General features: G+C 37.1%; 2 protein-coding genes across 5 annotated transcripts; one reads left to right on the top strand and one right to left on the bottom strand.

Moving 5' to 3' along the window:
* The first annotated feature begins 4,239 nt into the window (after window positions 1-4,239).
* On the top strand, window positions 4,240-5,816 carry LOC127120131 (senescence-specific cysteine protease SAG39). Its single transcript, XM_051050524.1, has 2 exons — window positions 4,240-4,824; window positions 4,893-5,816. The coding sequence occupies exons 1-2, from the start codon at window positions 4,383-4,385 to the stop codon at window positions 5,483-5,485; spliced, it is 1,035 nt and encodes a 344-aa protein (XP_050906481.1). The 5' UTR covers window positions 4,240-4,382; the 3' UTR covers window positions 5,486-5,816.
* Window positions 5,328-8,030, bottom strand: LOC127120132 (L10-interacting MYB domain-containing protein). Of its 4 annotated transcripts, XR_007803135.1 has the most exons (5): window positions 7,909-8,030; window positions 7,185-7,538; window positions 6,528-7,074; window positions 5,945-6,057; window positions 5,328-5,477 (listed from the first exon to the last, which is right to left on the bottom strand). XR_007803135.1 is itself a non-coding variant. In XM_051050527.1 (4 exons), the coding sequence occupies exons 2-3, from the start codon at window positions 7,536-7,538 to the stop codon at window positions 6,532-6,534; spliced, it is 897 nt and encodes a 298-aa protein (XP_050906484.1). In that variant the 5' UTR covers window positions 7,909-8,030; the 3' UTR covers window positions 5,857-6,057; window positions 6,528-6,531. The 4 variants fall into 4 exon arrangements, 3 of the variants coding, with proteins under 3 accessions (XP_050906484.1, XP_050906482.1, XP_050906483.1); XM_051050527.1 differs by lacking the exon at window positions 5,328-5,477 and having other exon boundaries at window positions 5,857-6,057; XM_051050525.1 differs by lacking the exons at window positions 5,328-5,477; window positions 5,945-6,057 and having other exon boundaries at window positions 6,062-7,074.
* Window positions 8,031-10,924: the final 2,894 nt, after the last annotated feature.

Raw genomic sequence — 10,924 nt, 5'->3', positions numbered from 1 at the left:
CCTCTTTGAAAGATCCGTTTTACATATTTATTGATTCGGAGATGCATCTTCGTTTAGGGTTTACGGAGATACATCTCGTAATCAATCAAAACAGTGTAAATTAAGTTAGTTTTATGGTTACTCAAAGGAAAATGACGATTTATAAATGTTAAAGCATCTGTTATGTGATGAGTATTAAATCATACAATCGTTATGTAAAAAATGACATATAAATTTGGAGTAAAAATAAGTCATCATGACATACACAATAAAATCAAAATATACAACGAAGTCAAAATAAGTAAAAATCCAATACAACAGAACATAAATCCAAACTACAAATACTATCAACTGCTGCGTATGCCGAACTCGAGCCCCTCGGAATCCTCTGCCCCCCGTGCTCTGACGTTGTCTCTGGTACATCAGTGTCTCCGTTATAATGGCATCTAAGACCCCACTCACCTCAGAACCATTAGAAAAGATACCTCTGCCAATATCTGTCGGCGCATTCTCCATAATACGACGACATATAGGCAACACATCATGAGCATAATCTAACACAGTGTCCTCCTCTAGTATCTCATGATGAGTTGGCCTCAGTGGATCTCATGGAGCAACTTGCATCATATATGGATGTGACACCCTGAATAACAATCTGATGTGCCCGTCTACATAGCTCCAGTAGCTCTTAGCTATGGTACTTCGTACCTCCTTCGATACCAGACTAAGATAATCATCAAACATGACATCCATCTCTACATGTCAGAGCGGGAGGAGCAGAGACAACATAGTGTATGAGAATAGTCTAGGTGTAGTCTAATTTTTGCATGACGCGTGTCGCTACGCGAAAAATACAGAGTCACTATCGGTTTTTATTTATTCCATAGGAAAGGGAAAATTTTGAGAAAACCCCCAAAAAATGGTAATCGTAACCACAAACAGGTTCGAAAGTCGGTTATGCGAGGGGAAAATATTAGCATCCATCACATCCATGGTACTCCATGGGAACCATCTAAGATGTCTACGCTTGAATGTGTGTCGTTATTTTAATGCTTACTTGCTAAAGGTTTATGGAGTGGAAATGAATTTTTTTTATTATTGTGTTCGCCAAGGATTTGGGTCCTCGTGCCTACGTATGCTCACTTGTTGAAGTGAGAAATCAGAGTCCTGTAGTTCGTGGTACAAAATGTTTGTGTGTTTTGTTGATTTTATACCTTGAAAAGGGTTTTTAGAGTGATGCCCTAAGACTCAAACAAAAGGTTTAATGAGTTGATATTGATTTTATGTTTTGAAAAGAGATTGTTCTTGATTTCAGATTGCACTAAAGACTATGGATAAAGGTGAGTATCTCGATCTACCAAGCCAAACGTCTTGTGTTCAAAATACTCAAAATGAGTGTATGAAAGCTCCATTCTCATCCCTTCTCTACCACTTAAGGCTTGTAACGTAAAATCCTAATCGCATTTTATGATGTTTTGGATTTGATTTGAGAAAATACCGCTTGACGTTGGATCAAGGGTTTGTTTATTTTTTATGAAATAGCGACGATCATGTATCCTAAGGTTAGCTAACAAGCAATAACAAGACAAAGGAAAGCGATTAAAAAGTACACCCAAATGGGGAGAGGGATACATGAAAAATACAATGGATTTATGCGAGAAATAAAGGGTCTCATTGTAAGGTAGCCCAAGAGAAAGCCTTATGCGTGCATTGTGTCCTAAGCTAACAATTGGATAATGGAATTACAAAGCATGTCTCCCTAAGGTAGTGCCATGAATGCTCTCCATTCTTGCAATAAAAGATTACAAGTCCTCAGAAACTCCAAGTTACATAGGTCAATCACAAAAGTCCAAGTCCAAATGCAAGGGTACTAACAAGTCCTCCAAGTCTCCAAGTTTAGGTCTATATTGTCCATAGTACTCCATGTCTAATGCTAAGGTCAAACATTAAGTCCATAGTCCAATAGTCCTCAAATTAAATCTTTTTAGTCTTTTCCATTTTTATCATGTTTTTGTTTGTTTTAGATTTGATAACAAAATAAAGCAATAATGATGAAAAATGGTGATGAAGAATGATAATTATGATATACAAAGTAAAGAAATAAATTGCAAGAATTTAAATGTTAGAAGTTAGATGCGTAAATGTAAATGTTAGAAGCGTAAATATAAATGTTAGAAGTTAGAAGTCAATTTAAAAAGGAACCAATTACTTGAGATTATCTATCCACAAATCAAATGACTCAAAATATGACATATCAAGGGACAACCTATCGATGATTCAAAGTATCGAAAATGATCCAATGATCATTTGTCAACAAGTTTGAATCAAAGAAGATTAAATCAACCAAAATGTCCATCTATCAATGATTTGAAGTATCGAAGATGTATCAATCAAGCCATCAAAACAAAGTGAAAAGAAATACAAATCAATGGTTAAATGGTTGGAGATTAGTAGTTAGAATTAATCAAAATCGAAATTGCGAGAAGAAAAGAAAGAAAATTAAAATCAATTATTAATACTCTATTAACCCTTATTAAAGATCTAACATCCTAAAAATCAATTAACTAAAATTAATTACCCTAATCCTAATCATATATTCTAACAATAGAAAATTCTAGAATTAATATTCCTAGTTTCTACAACTAACTCTGATTATATGACTATGATTTCTAATTATCTTCTAAGAAAAGCTTAATTAACCTCTAATTTCTAAATAACTTCTAAAAGATTATCTAACAAATGAGAGAGCTAGGGTTTACAAGCCACTAGAGTGATAATGGGCAATGAACCGTGGGCCTTAGGTCCAAATTACCATTCCCGAACTACAAGAGTCAGGTCAATCTTCCTCTTAACTCATCGATGGCGAAAACGAACTCCTGCTTCGCCCTAACGCTCGAATGCGACCTCGGGACACGCCCGGACGTGGCGCGAAGAACTCGCCTCCATCTCAACCACGACGCAATGGCTTCTTCTCCTATGCGAAATCGGAGCACAAAGAATATGCCACATGCAGAGGATTGCTTGCTCACGATTCAAACTCCACGCACACCAAATCAGAACGAAAATGATGAAAACTCACCTAATCGAAACATGTACAGAATTCCTCGACTTGCTCTCTTTCTTCTCCCTCCGTTTAACTTCAAACTGCGATGACGTTACGTGAGCGATGCGAGATTGTTGATGTGATTACTCTGAGTGACCCGTTCTTCATTATTCTTCTCTATTCTTCTTCTACTCATTGATTATGCGCTCTGAGTTGCAATGCATTGTGGTTGATGGATTATCTAGATTAACTCAGACCATTCTCAGACACCCTGTTGTCTCTACTCCTCCTGTTTTAACATGTAGACAAATAGATGACATGTTTGCTGATTTTGAGAGTCATCTGGTACTGGAGGAGGTACAGAGTATCATAGCCGTGAATGAGTGGAGCTACATCGAAAGGTATATCAGATGGTTCTTCAGGGTGTCACATCCGTACATGGTGCATGCTGCTCCAGGAGACCAACCTAGATCAGCTCATCAGGAGATACTAGAGGAGGAACAAGTATAGTTAGATCATGCAGAGAATGTCTTGCCTAGATGCTGTCACATTATGGAGATTGTGCAGACAGACATTGACAGAGATATCTTCCCTGATGGGTATGATGTGAGGCAGGTCCTAGATTCCATCATGATGGGGACACAAGAGGCATTGATGTATGAAGACAGCGCTGGAGGACAGGGGAGATTGATAGTTGAGAAGGTAGAGGAAGCAGAAGAGGTAGTTAGACATACACAATAGTATATTATATATAAGTAATACTACGGTCTATATTTTATTTTGACATCATCCTACTTTATTGGTCTCGGTTGTATGGATTTTTTTTTACATTTATTGATCTTTTATATATATATATATATATATATATATATATATATATATATATATATATATATGACATTACGTGTATAATGACTTCTGAGTGTGATGTATAGTAATGGTTTATGAGTGTGATGTATAGTATTTTTTTCCCATTTTTATTCTAAACATAAAAAAAAATTAGATGGTATATTTAGTTAATTTATTTGAAGTATTGATGTTAAAAAATGAACGTGTAATTAACATTTGAATTAAACAATGACACCTTTTATAATCCAAAACGTTTACAACGCACAAGGCATCGTTTGGATTGGTATTTTAGCTTGTTGTAACTAAGGGTCTCATTCAGAAAATTCTCGCAAGCACGTTTAGTCATAGAAAACAAATTTGTGATTGAAATTTAATCTGGTTTTGCCTATTATAAATTCCACAACATTCTCTAGTACAAGCACCACACATCTTTCTCACATTTAACACTCGACAAATCAACCTTAAAGCAGTTGTTGCTTGTTCTCATTTTTGTCACACTTGACTAACTACCATGGCTGCCAATAATCAACTATATCATATTTCATTGGCATTGCTTTTTTGCTTTGGATTGGTGGCTATTCAAGTCAGTTCTCGTACTCTCCAAGATAGCTCCATGTATGAGAAGCACGAGCAATGGATGAATCATTATGGCAAAGTTTATAAGGATCATCAAGAAAGGGACAAGAGTTTGAAAACATTCACAGAGAACGTGAATTATATTGAAGCTTTCAACAACGCCAATAATAACAAACCATACAAGCTAGGCATTAATGAATTTGCGGACCTCACCAACGGGGAGTTCGTAGCATCTAGAAACAAATTCAAGGGGCATATGTGCTCCTCAATTACAAGGACAAGTAATTTTAAGTATGAAAATGTAACTGCAATCCCATCAACAGTTGATTGGAGGAAGAAGGGAGCAGTGACACCTGTGAAGAACCAAGGACAATGTGGTAAGTATGAATAATGCATTTAATTATATATATATATGCGCCAATTTGACTGACTCTACCTTCTGTAGGGTGTTGTTGGGCGTTTTCAGCTGTTGCAGCAACCGAAGGAATTCATAAGTTGAGTACTGGAAAATTGATCTCTTTATCAGAACAAGAACTTGTTGATTGTGACACAAAAGGTGTGGATCAAGGCTGTGAAGGTGGTCTTATGGATGATGCTTTCAAATTCATCATTCAGAATCATGGACTCGACACGGAAGCCGAGTACCCCTATCAGGGTGTTGACGGAACATGCAATACAAACAAAGCATCCATCTATGCAGCTACTATTTCCGGGTATGAAGATGTCCCTGCCAACAATGAGCAGGCACTGCAAAAAGCTGTTGCAAATCAACCAATTTCTGTAGCCATTGATGCTAGTGGATCTGACTTTCAGTTTTACAAAAGTGGTGTTTTCACTGGTTCATGTGGAACCGAGTTGGATCACGGTGTCACTGCCGTGGGTTATGGTGTCAGTAATGATGGAACCAAATATTGGTTGGTTAAGAACTCATGGGGAACTGATTGGGGTGAACAAGGATACATTATGATGGAAAGGGGAGTCCAAGCTGCTGAAGGTCTATGTGGCATTGCAATGCAAGCATCTTACCCTACTGCATAAATATCAAATTTAATACTTATGTTACTTAAACTGTAATTTGGGCTAAACTCTGAATTTTTCTATGTTTATCACCTACTACTTATACTTATACTTGTGCATTTATCAATACAATGAAGATATTAAGAACAAATCCTATACATCTACTACTAATACTTGTGCATTTAACATTCACACTTATGCTACCTATTGTTTTTCTAATTTTTAACTCCCAAAAATCTCCTTTATAACTTACAAATGGCTCTCAGAAAGTGTTTCTGTTTCTCTCTTACAACTACTGGCTTTTGGAAAACTCAAAACTTGTCATCCAAGCAGCACTGGTTTAGGTTTTAGACTTATAATGCAAGTCAAACAGATATAAGAGGAAGGCTAAATTAATGAAAAATTATAGGCTTGGGTTATTGTTTATAAATAAATTCCAAAAACTGATGCAAAACATATACAAACTCTTTCAAACATCACCTTAATCAAGACTATTCCACCTTCTCCATGAAGAATAGTGACTACCAAACTCATGACACTGGTAGGTTGTTGAGTTTCCAAATCCTCACAGCTGACAAAGAGATAGGTGAAATCTGCTGAAAACTGAAAAACTCATCAATTATGATATCACAATTCCAAACAATTTTGACATGTTACAGTGTTTTGAGATTTATCACCCAGACACAAGCAAGCTTGCACAAAACAAACAAGTATTGCTTCTCTGTTTTCATGTTTTGTAACTCACTAGACAAGTTTCAAACATGCATTTCGTCAACTTTTAGACTAAAAAATAGATGAGAACATCAATCTGCACTTTCTGATAAAAATGAAGATTGTTTTAGGAAACTGTAAGACTGATCAATTCATTCAACTCAAGTTTAAGTGCATGATTGGAAACAGATTGCTTCGATTATTGGTATGGCTGCATGTTAATTCAATCAAACAATATCTTTTAACACCAAAACTTAAGGAACTATCGTGATATTGATGAGATTGCTTGTGAGTAATTCAACATTAACTGATCAAATTGGCCAAAAGGATTTCTTTTCATATATTTTCCCACCTATCTACTGGAGTGCAACCGCACATCTGTGATGCAACCATGATAAACGTTTATTCTTTTTGAGAGACAAAAATATTTCCCTTGCATTAGGTTTGTTGAAAATATCTAGAGCAGCAAAATATATCCTTTGATCAACACCTTGCATTAAATCTAATTCCTTAATACAGTCAGCAATGCTGTATTTAGAGTTACGTTGCTCTATAGCAGCTGCCCTCATCTTGGATGCAGATGCCATCTCCAATATAGCGTCCGCAATAGCATCATCAACTCCTTTACGCCCTCTTTTGCGACTACTGCAAGTTGCTGTAGGTGTAGTAGGTTGAACTGTTGGAGTGTAATTTGAATCTTCCTCATCATCATATTCAGATGAAGACTCCTCTTGGTGTGTGCTCAAGAACTTTGGACAAGGAGCTCTAGGAGTATGTTCACCTTCAGACGTAGCTAAAATTTCATGCTTTCCGTTTGTTGTTGGTTCAGAGAATATTGTACATAGCTCCTTAAAGATTGGACAGCCACCACTTTTTAAGGTCTCAGCATCAGGATGATTCTGTAATTTTCCAAGAGTTAGGTCAATAAAACTCCGATACCAAAACAGAGCTAGATACTTTAGAAACGATTTGGCTCCTCTAAAGTAAGGAAAAATTGAGGATAACATACCTTGATGTATTCAGCCCAAATGTCATCATCCGCCCTTATAGATCCTGTGGCTTCATCCCAAATAAACTCGCCTTGATCAAGAATGGACTTCACGATAGCATACTGCCTCCTCAACACTGAATGTCGGTTTTTGAGTTGTTCCCTATCCCATTTCAAACCTGTTTTGTTGTAAAATCCATCACATATATATTTCCATGCTTTCTTATTGAACGAATTGTTTTGTTTATTCCCTTTGTGTACTTGGTCAACCATCAAATCTGCCAGTATCTTGGTGAGTGATGTTGTCCACTTAGCCCTTGACTGTTCCAGCTGCTGAGTTTCTAGCCTTCTTGACCTGGTAATATGGCCTGCCATCTATGTTTTAACTAACATAAGTACTCGAATTAGAGGATTATAACTCAAACTCCACACAGGAACATGAAACTCTACATGCATACAGTGATAAATGAAAAAGATTCAAAACCTCATAATTCAGGGAAAAAATCCAATAAGAGTATGAACACTGTGGCAGTAGACATAGAAAAGGGCAAAGAAATAAACTTTGTATGATTCAGAATCATGGGAATCAGATGCACGTTAACTCAAGCATAATTCTAGGTTGGATGGAATCATTACATTAAATAAATTGATTCAATATACTGTAATACTCTAATAGAGACAATTCTACATACTTTTTGAGCTTTTTCAAAACCCTAATAAATCAGAGAGAAGAAAGTGAAATTACCTGAGAGGAACAGCAATCTCTCAGATTACAATTGATCCTTCGATGAGGTTATAGCAAGAGAAAGTAGACGGGGGAAACCTTGTAAACAAACCTCGTTTGCCAATAATAAAACAAAAGGTTTAAATAATTTATCCTTAAATTTTTATTTTCATTTTTCTTCATAATAATAAAAATAACATATTTTAATATTCCAAAATATATTCAATTAATATATTTTATGACTATTTATTGAGGTTTTTTTACAAAAATAATCCACTTTTTTAAGGAAATTCCCAAAATATCTCTGGTTTCAAAAAAATTCCCAAAATACCCCACTTTTAGGAGGAGTCTCCAATTGAATTGGCGACTCCTCTTAAAACTTGAATGGAGGCGCCAATTGGATTGGCTAGGGCAGGTGCCCTAGCCAATCCAATTGGCGCCTATGTGTAGGTTTTAAGAGGAGTCGCCAATTCAATTGGAGACTCCTCCTAAAATGCATTTTTTGTCTTATAAATAGATGCGTTGTGTGACTAATTGTTCCACATCTCATATAATCATTTGGCTATCATGTTTGGTGTTCGTCGCCGATACGGAAAAGTGATTTATGCAAGAGACAAACCTCAAATGTTGATGCTGTTTTGGAACATCACCACGTTCGATCAACTGAAGAGGGAGTTGGTTCGTTGGTTAGATGGGAAAATACCAGAAGGGGAAAAAATCAGAAGTATTGAGAGACTTGACAGTATCTTTGGTTGGGTGCGAATGAAGACTGATAAGGATGCTAGGGAAATGATGTTCGGTCGAGACGACATCAATTTGATTGTTGTAATCAGTTAGAAATATTAATGTTTTCAGATGTTTTGTACCGATGTTTGTTGTGCACCTCGTTGTAACAAGAACTTAATGATATATAATGATTGAATGTTACAGAAATACAATTTTACAAAAAGCTTAAGACCTAGATGATGCTCCTCGATTGGGACAGTTGTTCTTGTTGTGTCCTGATTGACGACAGATACTACATAATCTTATAATTTTATCTGTGGAATCCATCTCTGTTCTTATACGTGTGTTGTTTGGTCTTCCTTTCTTCTTTCTACGTATCTCGTCATTGTGCTAAACAATATCACCTTCATATGGAGGCCAGTAATCCTCCATTGGTAGTACTTAGAAGCTTTGAGTATATACATTCATGATGGTGTTGGCCTTGTACACACCAGATAAATGGTTGTAAGCGTCTTGACGAGTATAAGTGCATGCTGTTATGACATGGGAGCAAGGTATGCGGAAGGCCTGGAATTTTCCACAATCACACCAACTTCTGTTTAGTCTAACAGCGTAGGCTAAATTTCGTCTCCCCTCGTTGTGGCCCATTGTTTCCTGGACGCTAAAATTTTGTCTATGACGGTCAAAGACTGTTACAGCGTGTGTGCTAGCTTTGATGCTCTCCTCTTTCATGACCTTCATGCAACACTCACTGAATACTTGCCCGAACATTAACACTGCACTCCATCTTTCACCTCTGGTTGCGAACATAGAAGCCAACCTATAATAGGTTGATCTTACCAAGGCGGTTATCGGCAGATTTCGAATTCCTTTAAAAACCCCGTTCATGCATTCCACAATGTTTGTTGTCATGTGGCCCCATCGACAACCTCTGTCAAATGCCCTTGTCCACTGCTCTACTGGTATGTTATTTATCCATCTCCCTGCGTCTTCATTGGACAGTCTAATTTCATCACGATAATATTGAAATGACGGTTGAGTTAAAGCATACTCAGCATTCACCACCTTCTTGCGAAGATTCTTATCTTTTATAGCACGCATGAAGTTTTGTGCAATGTGTCTGATACAGTAGACATGTGTAGAAGGAGGATCATGCCATCCGTTGTCATGGTTGTTGTAGGCACTCTCAATGGCAGCATATTTATCAGAAATCAAACAGAGATTGGCTTGTGGAGCCACATGCGTTCTGAGATGTCGAAGAAAGAAACCCCATCCACCAGTCGTTTCACCTTCAACAAGAGCAAAGGCAATGGGAAAGACATTGTTGTTGCCGTCTTGTGCAACCGCCATGAGCAAAGTACCCTTGTATTTTCCGTATAACCAAGTGCCATCAATTTGAATAATAGGTTTGCAGAATGCGAAACCTTTGATGCACGGGTCAAATGCCCAAAAGAGACGGTGAAATATTCTATTACTTGTAGCACAGGTTCCGTCTGCCATCATCGCTGGCACTGTCTCCATAATTGCCACAGTTCCTGGGACATATGTTTTTAGTGCCCATAAAAACCGTGGCAATTCCTTGAATGAATCCTCCCAGTTGCCGAAAACCTGTTCAACAACCTTTGTCCTCGCAATCCAGGCTTTCTTGTAAGATGGAGTATAATTATATGTTGTTCTGATATGGGATATAATTATACTCACCTTCATTGATGGGTCTTTATTAACCGACGGCAGAATGTCTTGACATATCAAAGCCGCGCTTAGTTTACGGTGATCTTGTTCAACGTTAGTTGCAATGCAACTGTTGTAAGAACAAAAATTGTTCTACAACAGATTCCTTGATTTTGATGATAGCAAAGGATGAAACCAAAAATGGCACCCTAACGAAAAGTTTCTAAGTGTGCAGGGTTCTAAAGAAAGAAGTAATAAATCTGATGATGTCATCAGATGCACAACAAGATCAGATACAAATTCTCAAGTATCAGAAGCATCTGAAGTGGAATCTCGTTCAAGAAACTCTGACTCTGGACAAAACTACAAAGTATCAGAAGCATCTGAACATGAAGTAAAGTCTAGAAGCTCTGATTCTGGAGAAACGTTATCAGCGCCATCTGAACTCTCAAGAGATCAACATCAGAAGCAAGATTCCAAGATTCTCCAGAAACACAAATACTCTGATTATGGATTTGCTAATCATGAAGAAGTAACGTTCAAGTCAAGTAAAGATTTTCAAATAGATTTCCTAAACAGAGAAAGAGACGTTAATCTCCACTTCCAAGAGAGAAGATACTACTTGTGGTAAGTAGTCACT

The sequence above is a fragment of the Lathyrus oleraceus genome, chromosome 2, assembly GCF_024323335.1.
Source record: "Lathyrus oleraceus cultivar Zhongwan6 chromosome 2, CAAS_Psat_ZW6_1.0, whole genome shotgun sequence".
Taxonomy (NCBI): Eukaryota; Viridiplantae; Streptophyta; class Magnoliopsida; order Fabales; family Fabaceae; genus Lathyrus; species Lathyrus oleraceus.
This window is presented reverse-complemented; position numbering and strand designations above follow the sequence as displayed.